Here is an 18,777-nt window from a genome sequence, read left to right as displayed (position 1 = left end):
GTCAGTCTAACATTCAAGATTCACGAAGAAATATTGGTGCCACCCGGCACACGCCCACACAACCACATAGTGCATCTTTTGCAAATTTGCTCGACTGTTCGGGGTCAATTAATGGCCATACCAAGTAAATTAAGCAAAGGGATGTGTAGACGTACTGTAGACAAGGCACGTGAAGTTTGGCTATAAAACAAAACAAAACGTGATTCTAAAAGCGTCATGTTTCACGCACCGACCGTATACCTAAACAAAAACAAAACAAAACGTGATTCTAAATTTCATGTTCAGAAATCAGAACGAGTGTTAGAAACCATAGTGTTAATTAGTAAATGAGTAAGTCAGTGTTATAACTTATAAGCCAAAGTAAGACACTACAATTCTTTAAAAAAAATAGTTCAACCATTTCCTTCTCTCAATGTTCTGAGTTTCTGACTTATCACACATACACACTGACGCTAGCCTGGATCCAAGCAGGGACCATTTTATTTAATTTCAATTTCCAAGGGCCAAAGTGCCACAAAACAGTAATTAATTGTCTGCTCCTAGAGAAGATTGGTAAACTCCCAAGTCCATGCCCTCAGACCATGTTTGTTTTTGCAGAAAGACAACCATTTGATCTGATTGGGATGTTTGCAAGGGCATTTTTGTCAGACACCCTTGGCAAAAGCCAAAAGCCGGACCCTTAAACCCCATACTGGCACAACCGTTTTAACAGCTAAACCCCTCACTTTACTTCACTTAAACACTTCACACTCTTTCTCTTATATACTCGCGCCATTATTTCTTTACCCAACCTCTTTCTTTGCCATTAATGCAAATGCACGTAAATCAAGCACAGCCTAAAAACTTGTTGGATCAAATAAACCAAACACCAACTCATTATTCACTCTCACTCACTCACCATGTTCATCACTACTTTAAATACACACACACTCCTTATCTTCTTCTCTTCTATATATTAACTTCACTTGCACCACTTCTCACCATGAACTTCATATAACTCGGGCTTTCGATTTTTTTTTTTTTAATCTTGTTTGTGTTGTTTCATTATGTGGAACTCAGCGGAAAATGTGTTTTCGAGGTCGAGTTCGTTTAGACAAACTGGTGAGGATGACGAAGAAGAAGCTTTAAGATGGGCTGCATTGGAGAGATTACCAACTTATGATAGAGTGAGGATAGGGATATTCAAGAATGTTGTTGGTGATATGAAAGAAGTTAACGTGAGGAATCTTCAAGTTGATGAGCAGAATCTTGTACTGGATCGTTTGGTTAATGGTGTTGATGATGATGTTGAGCATTTCTTTAATCGGATGCGCCAAAGATTCGATAAGTAAATTTCCTAAATTTTTTACTTCTTCTTTTTGTTTGTGTTACAACATATTTTTTGTCGGCTGGAAGAAAAGATTTGGAGTTATGGTACTTGGGGTCATTTGGCATGACATTAGTTGATTCGTTCGTCACTTGGCATTGCAGAGTAGAATTGGAGTTTCCCAAGATTGAGGTTCGATTTCAGCATCTCAATGTGGATGCTTATGTCCATACTGGAAGTAGAGCATTGCCAACTATTCCTAATTTCATTATAAACACTACAGAGGTAAGTGTCGTCGGTGCTTTATGGTTTCTTGGAGGCAACGGGTAGGTGTCACTTGTATTCAGGTGCTAATTATCCATTTTCATTTCTGTGAAGGCTTTTCTGAGAACATTGAAGCTTTTCCCAGGCAAAAGGAAAAAATTATCAATATTAGATAGCATCAGCGGAATTATTAGGCCTTCCAGGTGAAGTTTGAACTTTAATTTAGTAGAATTTATTCTGACAAGAAGTTTACTCTAGCCTTTTGAGCTTAGACGGTTGTCTTCTCTTGTAGATTGACCCTGCTATTGGGTCCTCCAAGCTCTGGAAAGACAACATTGCTGCTCGCTCTTGCTGGAAGGCTTGGACGTGGCCTGCAGGTATCCTGATATAGTGATATTGCTCATTTCATCAATGCTATTTCAGTTGACAGTAAGTTGCTTGGAGACAATATACAGTGACTCTTAGGCTCCATCTATCATTGCTGATTTGCTGAAAGTGAAGCTCTTTTCAGTTTGCCAACTTCATTTTGGACTATTTTATAGTTTGAAGTCGTGGAGATTGATCAACTAGGTTAAATTTATGAAATCGAAGAAAAAGCACTTACACAATTTCAGCAATGCTAAATGGCGGTTAGTCTGCATTGATTCGCATTCTGGGCTAGTTTCTAGATAGCCCGCAAGAAAAGTAATGCTGTCCAAGTTATAAGCAATGAATAGATATATTCAGATATTTTATTAGGCACATTTGATTAATCCAGTAGATATGATTTGTTTTTGTCATTGAAATCACACAAGCACCCCCCTACTTGTAATTGTCTATTGTCAGTGAAATGACATGATGCATGAGCATGAATTATTAATTAATTAGTAGTTTCTATTTTGTTTGGTTTCCTAATTCAATTAGGAATAGGTTTTTTTTTTTTGAATGATAGCTATGGGGTTAGGCAGACCCCTACCTGCATTCCTTAATCAAATTCTTACATAGATTGTTCCTCTTGTATCCTCCTCAGTAATTTTAGTCAATTGTTCATCTAGAGGGGGTATAAAATACAAAAAAGTCTCGAGAGAGTCTTTAACACACTTAGCTAATAAATCTGCAGCCCGGTTGGTCTCCCTATAACAATGGTTGACACTACTGTAACTGAGTTTCTTCCTTTTGCTCCCGATAGATAGTACAATATTCTGACAATACCATGGTGGTTTAGTCAAGCCATTAACTATACTCACAGCAATCATAGAGTCAGAGTACACCTGTACTTTGGTAATGCCATGTTTCAGACACCCCTCTAGCTCCACATCAATAGCCATTAGCTCCTGTTGAAGTATAGACCTCTTTGGGTTAGAGCCCATGTAGGCAAAATGCATTGTGCCATCTTATTTTCTTGCAATACCACCGAATCCTTGGTCTGAAGGAGTCAAAGACCCATCCGTGTTTAACTTAACATGGTCTGGATCAGGTTTACGCCATTGGCAGTAAATAGGTTCCTTTGCATGGTAGTTTGCATCTATACCAAGGTTTTGAAGAAGGACTCTCACTGAAGTGGAATCTGGTATATCCTTTACAACCCTTTGTATGTATAGCTTCATATCTTCTAGTATTCTCACCATGACCAGCTGAGGGGGACGATACTTTTTTTGAAAAATTCTAGTGTTTCTCTCAGCCCAAATAGGTTTCCTATTAGGTTTAGTAGTTGTTTTCTTATATAAAGGCATCTAGACCTTCATTGTTGGGGTTGTTTTTGGATTGTTTAATTGAGAGATTAAATTAAAGGAAATTCATTTTCCCTTTGAAACCCTAGTTTTTGGGTGTTTATCAATTTTATTCATTGGTGTTATTGATTCGAAGTTGCTTCTGCCTTCGTATACATCATGACATTTAATCTATCTTCTATTTCAGTAATCAAATTATACATATTGGAAATAACAAATTCGAGTTTGTAATTGGTTAATCAATATGATGGTTTCTTCTTGTTAGTGGTGATGCTAGGAGAGTTCTAACATTATTGTAATGAGGGAAACCAAGAAGGAGAAGAATGGAGGCTAATATATATACTTAATCCCATACCCAGAGTTTCATATATATATACTTAACCCTAATACATGAAAATAGGAAACTACTAGATACGGTTCGGACTTTCACACCGATAGGCGTGCGCCTATATACAAGACACAAAGGATAGGTTCCCGCCCATGATAGTTCAACATACTTCTAACTCCATTTGCTGCTCACGCCTATATATAAGGAACATATGATAGGCGCACGCCCATACATACTTCAACACTTCTGAATTGTAAATCAGATAGAAATGAATAATATACCTATAAATGAAAAAAACACTCTGAAATTGTTTTGCACTTGTTTGGAACTTGGTCCTCAAGTTAGTAATTATCACTTATTAATCTTTTAGTTGGACTGGTCGAAATGAATCTTCTGCCAGGGGAAGAAATACTCATCTCTAAGATATTAAACTGATGAAATGGACTTCAAGTAGAGTTACATTGAAAATTAAATGAAACTAATTGTTGCATCAGATACTTAAACTTTTGTAGATTGTGAGTATTGGTTTTCCTCACGATACAACCTCGCGGTGATTTTCTGTCACCTGAATTCTGCAGTAAAAGGTTGATGCATTGGAAATGTGCAGATACTTAGGCTTTCTTTGTCAAGAATATGAGCCTTCCAGCTTCAGGACAATTAAATGATATTCTCCTTTTGAATTCTTATTCTATTCCTTTTTCAGTAATACAATTCAAATGCTTTGAAGGTGTCAGGGAGAATCACATACAATGGACATGGTCTAAATGAATTTGTTCCTCAGAGGACCTCCGCTTATGTTAGTCAGCAGGATTGCCATGTGGCTGAGATGACAGTCAGGGAGACTCTTGAGTTTTCTGGACGTTGTCAGGGGGTTGGAATCAAATATGGTAAACTCAGTCAGATTTTATTTTCTATTTTATTTTGTGTATGTTTGTTTGTTTTTGTTGTCATTATTTTTTTTCCGTATTTTATTGTAACTTTTTCTTAGAGTTGAAACAAATCTTCTGACCTTGAAGCTGAGTGAATTATGACTCCTTCCATAGATATGCTTTTGGAACTCTCTAGAAGAGAAAAGAATGCTGGAATAAAACCCGACGAAGATCTTGATATATTCATGAAGGTACATAACTGTATAGCTTTATTTCTTATTTGCTTTTATATCATTTCATCAACTATTTTTCTATGGGCAGGCAATGGCTTTGCTGGGTGAGGAGACAAGCCTTGTCGTTGAGTACATTTTGAAGGTAATGCGTTAGATGATGTCACTTCAGTAAATATATTGACAAATGACGGAGTCTGTAGGAATATTTGTTAATTTATATTAGTCCATGTTAAGTAATATTGAAGTAGTATGCATACCATATCTTTTTACATTAAAGTGCTTGCTGTTGAAAAGCATCCTTACCCTGCATGCCTTAGTCGTAATGCAACTCTCAAGTTCTAACTTTTATCCTACAAAGATTTTAGGTTTAGACGTTTGTGCTGACACCTTGGTGGGAGATGAAATGCTGAAGGGAATCTCTGGAGGACAGAAGAAGCGCCTTACCACTGGTGTGTACCTTTTCCTTTTTATGTGCACTGAGTTACATGTATCTTGAATTCTTACAGATGCTGCAGATATCTTTATTTGGCAGGTGAATTATTAGTAGGTCCAGCTAGAGTTCTGTTTATGGATGAGATATCAAATGGCCTTGACAGTTCAACTACACATCAAATCATCAAGTACCTTAGACATTCTAATCATGCACTTGATGGAACTACAGTCATTTCATTGTTACAACCAGCTCCTGAGACTTATGAGTTGTTTGATGATATTATTCTTCTATGCGAAGGGCAAATTGTATATCAGGGACCACGTGAGTCTGCTGTTGATTTCTTCGCATTCATGGGTTTTAGTTGCCCTGAGAGAAAAAATGTGGCTGACTTCTTGCAGGAAGTAAGTAATTAGAGTTCAGGTTATAGAAATTTGTACAGTTTGACCAGGATTGTCAATGATTTACTGGTTTTTGCTGTTTGTACGTAGGTTACATCTAAGAAAGATCAAGAGCAGTACTGGTCTATTCCCGAGTCTCCTTATCGTTATGTTCCTGTCGTAAAGTTTGCCGAGGCTTTTCGCTCATTCCATGTTGGGAGAAGTTTATTTGAAGAATTAGCCGTTCCATTTGACAAATGCTATAGTCATCCAGCAGCACTATCAACTTCTAGTTATGGTATGAAGAGTGCTGGACTTATCAAAACTAGTTTTTCTTGGCAGATGCTATTGATGAAACGGAATTCCTTCTTGTACGTTTTTAAAATCATACAGGTAAAATGCTGGTCTTTTTTAATGAATTCTTATTTACACTAGAATCATTAGTTTGCAATGTAAGACACACTTTCTTTATAATTGCGTTTCTGCAGAATAATACGGTTGTGAAATCCTTGTCCAAAATGAACTCCTTCCCCTTTCTGCCAAATTGACCTCTAGATGGTTTTGAAATTGATATTGGGACACTCTTGGCCCAGGAATTGCTTACTTCATAGTAGTGTTTATGAGCTCAAAAATTATGATGGGAATACGCACTAACACTTTAAACCTCTTTCTCTTGCTTCCCAGCTTCTTCTTGTCGCTGTCATAACGATGACTGTATTTTTCCGAAGCACAATGCACCATAAAACAGTTGATGATGGAGGCTTATATCTTGGAGCGTTGTACTTCTCAATGATCATTATTCTATTTAATGGTTTTACAGAGGTTGCCATGTTGGTAGCCAAACTTCCAGTGATTTACAAGCATAGGGACTTACACTTCTATCCATGCTGGGCTTACACACTTCCTTCTTGGATCTTAAGTATGCCGGTTTCTTTTATAGAGTCTGGTATATGGGTTGCAGTCTCGTACTATGTGATTGGATTTGATCCACAAGTAACCAGGTTCCTAATTGTCTAGCAGTATAATTTTAGTTTTGCATCTTGCCCAATATGACAGGATTATAATAACTGTTTTTTCTTAAATCCTCTCTTCAGATTCCTTCGGCAGTTCCTACTATTTTTCTTTCTGCACCAGATGTCTACATCACTTTTCCGCTTGATGGCATCCCTTGGCCGAACTATGATTATTGCCAACACTTTTGGCTCTTTCGCAATGTTGGTTGTAATGGCTCTTGGAGGATTTGTTATTTCCAGAGGTGAAACAAAGTTTCTTGTTCTTTCTGTTTCCATTTCCGCCAACTTTTACTTATCCTACTCATGGTGGAATTGTGGCAGATAGCATTCCAAGATGGTGGATATGGGGTTACTGGTTTTCACCTTTAATGTATGCTCAAAATGCAGTTTCAGTGAACGAGTTTCATGGGCATTCTTGGGATAAGGTAATATTCGTTTGTGATGAAACCTACTTGCGGAAGCAGGAACTAAGATGAACACCAATTAAAATTAACATAAGACTAAACTCAAAGTTAAAGAAAACACTAAACAAAACATAATTAAATAACACTCAATTCAAATAAATCAACCCTAGAATCATCTCAATGGGGGATAAACGGGAATTAACCCTTAACACTCAAGTTTGTACTCACATCAACACTACTGAATTCTATGGTTTAAGGCCCTATTTATAATAACCTATGGTTTCCAAATCCAAATGGGAAACTAACACTTAATTGGCAACTAACATCAATCCTAAGTCAATAAGGAAACTAGAAAGAACTTCCTAAAACTAATAGGACTTCAAAAAACAATTAAACAAACTAAAACCTGGAATTACTAAAAATAGTAACCACAGAATTACTATAAATAGTATGTCCGTGACTTACTATAAATAGCAACTGCTATTTACATCAGTTTGTGTCTGTCATTCTAATTTTATTTTAAACTGGAAATCTGTTAAGAACAACAGATCATATAGTGGACTAGTGCTGGGTATAATTAATCTAAGAAATGCATGCCCTAACAAAGCATCAATATCTTGAACTTTGCCAGTCGTAGTTGCATCCAAAGATGTTCAGAACCACACATTAGAGAACTAGAATCAAGTAATTAACAGTATGAATCTTCTACTATAGGACTATGTTCCTGTAGAGTTATCCTATATCTTTCAACCAGTAGCCTATATTACGTAGAGGCGGTAGAGTCAAAAGCAAGTCCTCTTATTACTTTGTGAGACGTAATATATGTTACTCCAACACTAACATTTGGTCTTACGTTCAAACTGATACTGTTAGAAGTTAGAACTCTTGAGTTTTGCAATATTGAAATGTTTACAATATCTTGTTATTTTGTTTATGACTTCCCTATTCTTTGGAAAATGATACACAAAAAACTAACCTGCCTGGTATGGAAAAGTCTATATTCGGCAATGTAAAAAAGGACATGGACATGACTGTCAGCGTCCCATGCAAGTACGAATTGTCAATAGACATGGACCACACTAAGCTTATACTGTGTTTGGATGTATCTTGCATGCGGGGATGACAAGATGTCCAACATGAAGAATATCAAGAAAATGGTCTGTTTCTGTAACATTGCTGTAAACTTAAAGCAAACAAGTGCAGGACAATGCAAGTTTTTGGTTACATGATTGCTTGGTTCTCTAAATAACCCCTTTGAAGTCTTGGTTGGTAGTACTCATCAGGGTTTCTTGCTCATTACAAATATCTTAAAATTGTACCAGGTGACCACTCCATGGCCACAACATCGAATCAGAACATTCTCCTTCCAGCCGAACACAAACGAGTTAAGGGATGTTTTTTATGAAAATAGTTCTCTACCATTTTGATTCCCCAGAAAAGATCAACATCTAACACTCTAATCATGTGACAAGACTAGAAGAGAATCAAATGTAAAAAGAATGTCTGAAGAGAATTGGAAGTTTTGACTTTAACAACTGATTTTTGGGAGTATGACCTTCATGTTCGGGAAATCACCCTTAGGGAGAAAATTCAGCCTTGTTATTAGTGGTTGTCACCAAAGAGTAGTCAACTGAATCAAAACCTATGTATATAGGGGGAAGGGAGTGAAGAATGCAATCTAAGGAAACTGAGAGGTTAGGAGGTCAAGGGATGCACCAAATATGACACGTAGGTAGGGGTGCAAATGGTTAGTCAAACTTTCTAGTTCTCTTACCGGATACAGATTCTGAGATTCGTTTAGTCTACCCCATTTTGACATTATCGGATTCACTACCTTATTGTCAGATAGTAATATATTTATGTTAAGACCATGGTTCAAAGTCTCGAAATGGATGAATTTTTTTGAAGGGAAATTGGGCCAAAATATAACCAAAGTTTTGGATAACTTTGGCACATACCAGAGTACCAGTGTCAGAATCTGTGTCATGCGGAGTAATCCAATAACAAAATATCTACAACATGTAAAAAGATTGTCTTCAATGGTTAAGAGTAATGTAAATGTCATTTTAGGACTATCACTATTTGATAACTATGCTTTTGTTCATTTGGATTTTGTAGAAAGATGGTGTCCAGTCTAATGTATCATTGGGGGAAGCGTTATTGAAGGCTCGAAGTCTATTTGTGGAGAGTTACTGGTATTGGATTGGAATTGGTGCCTTATTTAGTTATACTATTTTATTCAATGTTCTCTGTACATTGTTCTTGACCTACCTCAACCGTAAGTTTTATCTCCTTTTGAAGAAACTCGAATGTGTATTACATTTCTAGTTAGAACAACATCCTGAAGATTTCATGTATTTTAAAACTTCATGTAGCTCTTGGGAAACCACAGGCGGTTGTGTCTAAGGAAGAACTCAAAGAGAGGGACAGAGGTGGAAAAAGTGAAAAAAGTGAAGCTGCCATCATTCAGCTACAACAATTTTTGCAGCGTTCGGCTTCATTAGAAGGTTTTTAAAAACTTCCCATTTCATCTTTGTTGTTGTTGTTGCTGCTGCTGTTGTTGTTTCTTACTTTAGTGTCGCTTACTGCAGTAAGGACTGGTCCACAGCGAAGAGGAATGGTTCTTCCATTTCAACCTCTTTCCATGTCTTTCAGCAATATAAATTACTATGTGGATGTGCCGATGGTTAGTCTTCAGATTCTTCCAGTGGAACTGTTTAGTTTCCAAAGTTATTAAGCATTCTTTCTTATACACTTTTACTGCAGGAACTGAAGCAACAGGGCATAATAGAAGATAGATTGCAGCTGTTGGTTAATGTTACTGGAGCATTTAAGCCAGGGGTTCTTACTGCATTGGTAGGAGTAAGTGGGGCTGGTAAGACTACCCTCATGGATGTTTTAGCTGGTAGAAAAACTGGTGGACACATTGAAGGGAGTATATATATTTCTGGTTACCCGAAAAATCAAGAGACTTTTGCAAGGATATCTGGTTACTGTGAGCAGAATGATGTCCATTCTCCGTGTTTAACTGTTCGTGAATCATTATTATACTCTACCTGGCTACGTTTACCATCTCATGTTGACTCAGAGACGCAAAAGGTATAAACAAATAAGTACAGAACATCTTTTTTGGTCATGAAATGATTTCCATTCTGGTGGTTTTGCAGGTTTTTGTAGAAGAGGTTATGGAACTTGTGGAACTGACTTCTTTAAGCGGGGCCCTTGTTGGTCTTCCAGGGATTGATGGGTTGTCCACAGAGCAAAGAAAAAGGTTGACAATCGCAGTAGAGCTGGTAGCTAATCCGTCTATTGTTTTTATGGATGAACCCACGTCAGGACTGGATGCAAGGGCTGCAGCCATTGTGATGAGGACAGTGAGAAACATTGTGAATACTGGACGGACAATTGTATGCACCATTCATCAGCCAAGCACAGAAATTTTTGAATCTTTTGATGAGGTATTCTCTTTTCTTTAATACCTAAAAAGATTACAAAGTCTTAATGTTTTAAGTCAACAAATTTATTCGTGGGAGTTCTTAATGAGCATAGTTCGTCCTTTTCTCTCTTCAACTTAAATAAAGCATCTCTTGATAACCTGTGTTTTGTCATTTGGTTTCGATATTCATTCTGTTGTGAATAACTAAAGCGGAAACATGATCTTCTTTCTTAGCAACAACAAAATCTTCAGGTTGTCTCATATAGATCTCTTCCTCCAAGTCTCCATACAAAAAAGCAGTTTTCACATCAAGTTGCTTTAACTCTAAGTCGAAGTGAGCAACTAAACTCAATAATACACGAATTGAAGTATGTTTGACCACCGGGGAAAATACCTCATTGTAGTCGACTCCTTCCTTCTGTGAGAAATCATTTGCTACCACTCTTGCCTTATACCCAGTACTGTCAGAGTCAGGAAGGACCTTTTTCTTTCTGAATACCTATTTACTGCCGATAGTCCTCTTGCCCTTTGACAATAAAACAAGGTCCCATGTGTGATTTTTATCAAGAGATTCCATCTCTTTCTACATAGTAACCAACCAATCTCTGTAATGAGCATCTCTAACAGCTACCTTGAAGCTATCTGGTTTATGATTTTCAATATTCAGTACATATGCCACTAAATCTACCTGACCATAATGTTTCACCGGCTTATCGTGCCCATACTTGTGCAATTCCTTAACTTGTTTTTTTGACCTAGGGTCAGCCACTACAAGTTGCGGATGCTCATACTCTTCTTTCTGTTGCTGTGTGGTTCCATAATCTGGTACCTCATCATGAACCAACCAGTCATCTATTGTATCAGACAACTCAAGTTCAGTAGCTTAAACTTCTATAGACTCACCATTCTGCCTAGCTTTTTCCGGCTTACTGAAAGATAACACGGAAGTTTCATTAAAGGTAACATCTCTGCTGACCAGGAACTTGTAGTCTTCTAGACACCACAATCTGTATCCTTTTACCTCATTTGCGAAGCCCAAGAATATTGCCTTCTTAGCTCTAGGATCTAGCCTGCTTTCCTTCACATAGTAGTAAGAAGTCGATCCAAACACTTGCAAAATACTATAATCAGCTGAGTTACCTGACTACACCTCATAAGGCGTTTTGCAATCTATAGCTGGAACTGGTGACCTATTATACAGTTAATACGCCATGAACACTGTATCTGCCCAATACTCTTTGCCTAGAGTAGTATTAGACAACAAACATCTCGCTCTTTCAAGCAAGGTTCTATTCATCCTTTCTGCCATTCCATTCTGCTGAGGCGTGCCCCTGACTGTCTAGTGTCTAGCAATACCCTATTGCACACAAAACTCTTGGAAAGGCCCATAGGTATATTCAGTACCATTGTTAGACCTTAAAGTCTTCACCTTCTTATCTGTGCGATTCTCAACCCTTGCCTTCCAATTCTTAAATATCTCAACACTTCATCTTTCGTTTTCATCATATACACCCACACATAGCGAGTATGATCATCAATGACTGAGATATAATAATGGTTACCTCATTTTGAAGCCACTCTGGAGGCACCTAATCAAGGATCCCCGTCGTCTTGTGCTTGCTTGAACTGAACTTGACTCGACATTGCTTCCCATAGACACAGTGCTCACAGAATCCCATGTTTGGCTTCTTCAAGTCCTTCAAGAATTCTCACTTGCACAACTCAGACAAACCCCGTTCATTCATATGCCCAATACACATGTCATTTCTTAGTGCACTCGGAATCATCATTACATGCACCCACTGCTATATTATCAGTCACCTTACTATCCATCAAAGTATACAAGGTTCCATGTCTTTGACCTTTCATAACAACTAAAGAGCCACTAACAATCTTTAGGACTCCATCTTCCCCCACAAACTTGTGGCAGAGAAATAAGATTTTTCTTTAGCTCAAGAACATGTCTTACATCATTTAAAGTCCTCACAACACCATTATGCATCTTAACCCGTATAGTTCTAATCTCAACCGTCTTGCACACATGGTTATTACCCATCAAAACGGAACCACCATCGATGCTCTCATAGGAAGCAAACCACTTTCTATTCGGGCACATATGGTAGGAACACTCGGAATCAAGGATCCACCGATCCGCCATATAGTCTTGTGATGTGGACACAAAACTTGCCTCAACATTAGCCTTACCTTTCTTCTTACCATTTTTCTTGTTATCTTTCTTCAGGTGAGGACAATTACTTGCGTAATGTCCCTTTTCATCGCAATTGTAGCACTTCACATATTTCAACGGTTTCTTTGACTTGGACCTAGACTTCTCATTGCTTGTAGAGGTCTTTTCATACGACCTTCCTCTTGCCACTAGCCCTTGTCCTGCATCAATGTTATTCTCAACTTGTGCCTTCTTCATCAACTCATAAGAAAAAGGACACTTTGAACTTCGTCAAGATCAACATCTTCTCTGTTCATAAATATAGTCATTAGATGCTCATAGCTCTTTGTCAAATAGAATATTAAACATGCCGCTTGATCCTCATCATCCATCTTCATGCCAATATTCAAATAATTCGCGAGGCGTCGATGGAACTTATTAACGTGCTCTTGCATCGTTGAACCATCTACCATCATATACCGATAAAGACGCTTCTTAAGGTACATCTTGTTCGTCATGCTCTTGGTCATATACATAGATTTTAGCTTGAGGCAAATACCGGCAGCGGTACTTTCTTCCATCACATTATACATGACCTTATTAGCAAGACATAACCGGATTGATGAACAAGCTTGTATGTCGAATTATTCCCAATCATCATCACTTATATTCGCCGCCTTTGATTTAATCTCCTTTAAAGCCTTGTGCAAACCTTGTTGGATGAGGATGTCCTTTACTTGGACTTGCCAAATCCCAAAGTTATTATTCCCATTAAATTTCTCTACTTCAAACCTAGCATTTGACATCTTGGGAGCCATTTTTTCAAGTCACACACAATAACAAAAAAAATGTTCACTTGAGAATTTTATCAAACACCTTGTCTCCAGAAAATTTTGAGTTCACAGACTCAAACTCGAAAGGTCTTAAACCCCGCTCTGATACCAATTGTTGTGAATAACTAAAGCGGAAACAATACTATCCACTATAGGAAAGAATCAACTCTACACAAGGATTGATTCTTCTTACAAGACAAGATTTCAACACCCTCCAAGTACTATCCCAACACTTCTCAATATCAACTAACAAGCATATAAAATAAAGAGACTAATGTAAAATATAACAAACCACAAGACTTGGATATAACGTGGTTCGGCAATGTGCCTACGTCCACCGGCGAGATCCAAGCTTTACTAGATGCACAAAGTAACAGATTACAAGAGCTCTCAATTCACTCACAAAGAATGAACACTCAAACACTCATGCACTCTTTAATATCTGTCTATGTTTTAGTATTGGTTAGGTTGAGTTGAATAGAAAACCTAACTTCTGTTTTTATACTGGACCGAAAAAATCGATTTGAATGTGAAGGGGTCCAAGCACGAGTCACGCCTTGCCTTAGGCGTAGGTGAGCGCGAGCGCGCCTAATAAAATTTGTACACAAAAGTCCAGTAACTTTTCTTTCGCCCGACCCAAAATTTGGCTAATTACAAATCCTCCAAGGGAGCACGTGTCATGCTGTGCTCCAAGCCAACTAGGGCGCAAGTCGTGCCTTACAAGAAAAAACACAAACAACCCTTTTTTTCTACACATTCTCTATTTTTATTTTTAATTGTTTTTGGCTTTTTGGGGTTCCGCATTTTCCGTGCTCTGCACTTCATGTCCACGTCCGAGTGAGGGTATGTCCATTATTAAGATATATCTAGAGTACGTAAAGTAAGGAGTCTACAGGTTGCCTATTCATCAAGTTCCATCTCTCTAATACCACAATGAGTCTCGGGATTATAATTTTGCTACAGAAGTCCAATGCCAGTTTGCTTACTGACAAATATGGAACCATGCGTACAACAAGACAACCAAAAATTGAAAAATGGAACTAAATCTCAAACATTATCTCTTTGTTGTACACTTGGAGAGTTGGAGGTGCTGGAAGAAAACTGGGCACTAGTGCACTACAGTCTTGCAGCAAAAATGCCCTCATTATTGACATGGATACAAGGACATGTTCTAACCCTTTTTTGTATTTTTAATTTTTTAAAATTGAGAATGAAGGGTTTCTAAATGACAACTAGTGAATAATCCTGAGAAATTTCAGCTGTTATGTAGGTTTTTAGATATTTTCCATGTACCAGTTTACCTATATCTGTGCGTCCATCAGATATTACTCTGTTTAAAAATGCATTATAGTTACCCTATTTTTCTCAGTAAGAACGTTTTAATTTAATTGTAAAGCACTACTATCTTAATGCACTTTGTTAATGATTTGAATCTCAACCTATGCATTGGCATTATAAGATACCCATGTTTATGAAATGCATTGGTATATTGTCCCATGAACACTTGATAGCCTGGCCCATGTATCATCTATGCACTCATCAGATGGCGTAATCAATTGTCATGGGCTCTTGTATATTCTTTCTGAATCTCAGTTATTTTGTACAGCTCTTATTTATGAAGCGTGGAGGACAGGTCATTTATGCAGGTGCCCTGGGTAGGCAATCTCACAAGCTTGTTGAGTTTTTTGGGGTAGGTTTCTCTCCTTAAAGTAATATAAAAATCTACGTGTTTGGTGCAAAAGAATGTACGTTCATATATTCCACTCATTAGTAATATATATGGCTATTATAATTTTTTATGTTTTTTCTATATATATAATTTGGTTGTTGCCATTTTGTGTTTCTAGGAAGTTGAAGGTGTGCCAAAGATCAGGCCTGGTTATAACCCGGCTGCATGGATGCTTGAGGTTACCTCTTCGGCTGAAGAGAATCGTCTTGGTGTTGATTTTGCTGAGATTTACCAGAGATCTAAGCTGTTTCGGTATGTATGTAGCTGGTTAAAACTTTAAATATGACAATAGTGTCCAGTAAAAAGAAGTAATTGTTTTATTTTATTTATTTTTCAGGGAGAACAGAGAGTTGGTCGAGTGTTTAAGCAGACCGAACAGCGAATCAAAAGATTTATGTTTTCCAACCAAGTATTCTAAGTTGTTTAGTGAGCAATTCTTCGCATGTCTGTGGAAGCAGAATCTTTCCTACTGGAGAAATCCACAATACACTGCTGTTCGGTTCTTCTACACTGTTATCATTTCTTTGATGTTTGGGTCTATCTGTTGGAGATTTGGTTCTAAAAGGTCTCTCTCTCTCTCTCTCTCTCTGTGCCTGGCTCATATTCTTTTGCTGTTTCTCATAAATAGTTTGGATCAAGGTATTAATTCCGTAATTATGTATGGCAATGAACTTGATAGTTTGAAAAGTCTTTAGACAAGTTCAAGGAATTAGGTAGTTACAATTGAGCTCATACAATGCATTTTATTATGAGAAAATGGACCCTCATTGGAGCAGGAAATATAACCCCACTAAGAATGGGCGGCTTTGGTTATCTAACTCTCAATGACTTCTATTTTTTTTTGGACAAATTTTATGTCGTGGTACCATTTGTAGGCTCTTTCGCATATTTACTTTATTTACTCTGATTTCAGTTTTTCATAGTAAACAAATATTTGCATATAAAGTGTAGTAGTATATGTTTGTTCTTGATACTGGGGTGTAATATTGTTTTGGAAAAGGATATCTATTTCTATACTTTGTGGCTGGGTGTGAATTTCATAATAGTGTTTCTTCTAACCCCTTTTCATCTGATGTTAAAATGTCAGAATACTTTCTGTAATTATGTACGAATGTTTTGGTGGCGACGTAATATTTTGTTAGTATCAAAACGGTACTTGACTAACGAACTAAATTAACATCATCGACCGTGCCTTGGGCCTCTATGACCTTTGGTTAGTTGAAGTCGGGAGGCAGAAAGCTCTGGCATCGCCCTTACTTTAGCTATATTCCCACTGTCTTGTTCAAGCAAGTGCAGGAAGTTTCTGATAAATGGAGGGGAATTTAGGACCAATATTTATATGTTGAATACGAGAAAGGCTTCCCCTAATCCTCATAGTATGACTGTCTGTCTTCCCTATTGACCTTACTATTTGACAGTTCATTGACTGTATAATCACATGGTCATACCCTGGAAACCTAGACTTGGGGTATCTAGGAATTAGATATACCAGTGATGAAGATAAAATGACAATTTTTAATTGAAAAAATATTCATTATTTGATGTTTAGAATGAAAGTTGAAGTTCCACATTAGTGCTCCACAATTTGATGAAGTAATCAATTGAAATGCATTGGATGTGGTCCTCTGAGGGACACGTTCTGTAACTGCCTCTCCGACAAGGGGTAAGGCTGCTTACGTCTGACCTTCCCAGACCCTGCACTGTGAGAGCCTGGTACACTGGACCTTGCCGTAATAAATTGCAGTTTTATGTTGATTGAGAAAATAGCTGGACTGAGGTTTTGAGGTATTAGAGATAAATTCCAGAGTAGGAGTTGAACCTATTGGTGATTATCTTCCATCCTATGTAAGAAAGACATGGGACTGCTGGGGGCTGGTGTTTAACACTTGGGCAGAGTGTTTAGGCTCATTGAGTAATATTACTTCAGTAATACTGTATGCTTTAATGTCTGGCTTGCAAGCAGTGGCATGTTGCCATTCCTGCAATCTCCATACCATTCAAAGGTTTTTCTGTGGTTGTTTTGTTTAACACCTTTTTCTATACTTTACCTTCCGTTGTTATGATATCACTAATACTTCCGAGTTAATTCAAATTTCCAGAGAGACACAGCAGGACATCTCTAATGCTATGGGATCCATGTATGCAGCAGTCTTGTTCATTGGAGTTACCAATGGAACTGCTGTTCAACCTGTGGTTTCGGTTGAAAGGTCTGTTTCCTACCGTGAGAGAGCAGCGGGGATGTACTCTGCCCTCCCCTTTGCATTTGCCCAGGTCTGCCCATGCCCTTCTTTTACTTGTATTATTAAGCATGTCTATACGATCTGTAAGTTATCTGTCTCCTTTTTTTGTTTAGGTTGCCATTGAGTTTCCTTATGTGCTAGTCCAAACAGTTATATACAGCACCATTTTCTACGCCATGGCCTCATTTGAGTGGGACTTGATGAAGTTCATTTGTTACATATTCTTTATGTATTTCACTATTCTTTACTTCACTTTTTACGGGATGATGACAACTGCAGTCACTCCCAATCATAATGTGGCTGCAATCATTGCTGCTCCATTTTACATGCTGTGGAACCTCTTCAGTGGATTCATGATTTCTCACAAGGTATTGAACTTGGCCATTCTTTTGTCTTTATTTTATTTTTTATATTGAGATAAATAGAAAATATTATCGCAGGATAGGTTTGAGATTCGCTGCTGCTGCTATATATTAGACTTGTCTTACCAAATTGTTTGAGTTAGATATCTGGAATTCCTAAAGTGGACCACAGTATGAATTGTGGGCTTTTTTAGTAGATATCATTTCCTCACCATGAAGATAATCCTGTGAAGAGATTACTAAAGTCTAAGATTTATTAAATAGTTGAAAAAAATGTGGATTGTTCAAACTTGAATACAACGTTAATGCTCGAGTGGGCCGATTCTCTCTGTGAAAGATCTCCATCGTGAGAAGATCATATCACCAGAGACCAGCCCCCAAGTCGAATTATATGTCCAATTTTTTGTCATACCCTCCACATTAACTCCGTGGACGGATATTGGAACAAGAAGATTAGTATCTGTATGTCATACACTCATACCCTAAGCCTCTAGGCAGATATTTCTCTTTTAGCATCTTAATTGGTTATTCTTTTTACAGAGAATCCCAGTATGGTGGAGATGGTATTATTGGATAAACCCCGTGGCATGGAGTCTATATGGCCTTTTGACATCCCAGTATGGTGACGTCGATGAGCTCGTGAAACTCTCGGATGGAGTGCGGACACTTCCTATAAGGCAGCTTCTTAGAGATGAGTATGGATTCAGGCACGAATATTTGGCCGTTTCTGGTATCGTTGTAGTTTCTTTTTGTGTGATCTTTGCAGTGATTTTTGCTTATGCAATCAAATCATTCAACTTTCAAAGGAGGTGAGCAAATGAGGTAAAATGTAAATCATCAAGGCTTGCAGTGCGCTGGACGTACCAAAGAAGCTTACCCCCTAGTAGTACATGAACAATCAGGGAGAAGTTGTGTGGTAGCATATTCTCTGAATTTGTATAGCAAACAATTTTCTTTTATTCACTGTTATTTGAGTTGTAGAATGTTGAATAATATTCTATTATACATTTATACCATAGAGTAAATTCGATTTTTTAAAAAATAAAGAGCCATTTGCTTCTGCTTTTGTTTCTG

At 37.6% G+C, this 18,777-nt stretch overlaps 1 protein-coding gene across 1 annotated transcript; it reads left to right on the top strand.

Moving 5' to 3' along the window:
* Nucleotides 1-655: 655 nt before the first annotated feature.
* On the top strand, nucleotides 656-18,763 carry ABCG32 (pleiotropic drug resistance 4). Its single transcript, XM_086602634.1, has 24 exons — nucleotides 656-1,327; nucleotides 1,471-1,591; nucleotides 1,685-1,773; nucleotides 1,863-1,947; nucleotides 4,335-4,494; nucleotides 4,651-4,727; nucleotides 4,798-4,851; nucleotides 5,068-5,158; nucleotides 5,242-5,543; nucleotides 5,631-5,912; nucleotides 6,204-6,520; nucleotides 6,614-6,774; nucleotides 6,854-6,957; nucleotides 9,055-9,214; nucleotides 9,312-9,443; nucleotides 9,528-9,622; nucleotides 9,703-10,035; nucleotides 10,104-10,394; nucleotides 14,979-15,062; nucleotides 15,220-15,353; nucleotides 15,439-15,666; nucleotides 17,201-17,372; nucleotides 17,455-17,709; nucleotides 18,244-18,763. The coding sequence occupies exons 1-24, from the start codon at nucleotides 1,047-1,049 to the stop codon at nucleotides 18,514-18,516; spliced, it is 4,281 nt and encodes a 1,426-aa protein (XP_086458760.1). The 5' UTR covers nucleotides 656-1,046; the 3' UTR covers nucleotides 18,517-18,763.
* The last annotated feature ends 14 nt before the right edge of the window (nucleotides 18,764-18,777 follow it).

Source organism: Coptis chinensis, chromosome 3, assembly GCF_015680905.1.
Source record: "Coptis chinensis isolate HL-2020 chromosome 3, ASM1568090v1, whole genome shotgun sequence".
NCBI lineage: Eukaryota > Viridiplantae > Streptophyta > Magnoliopsida > Ranunculales > Ranunculaceae > Coptis > Coptis chinensis.
The sequence above is the reverse complement of the archived record's forward strand: the minus strand, read 5'-3'. Positions and strand labels throughout refer to the sequence as shown.

Excerpts from the sequence above, each read along its gene's own strand:
- ABCG32 (XM_086602634.1), top strand. The coding sequence starts at position 1,047 with ATGTGGAACTCAGCGGAAAATGTGTTTTCGAGGTCGAGTTCGTTTAGA. Across the intron at positions 4,852-5,067 it reads TCGTTGAGTACATTTTGAAG|ATTTTAGGTTTAGACGTTTG; the intron begins GTAATGCGTTAG and ends TATCCTACAAAG. Across the intron at positions 5,544-5,630 it reads TGGCTGACTTCTTGCAGGAA|GTTACATCTAAGAAAGATCA; the intron begins GTAAGTAATTAG and ends GTTTGTACGTAG.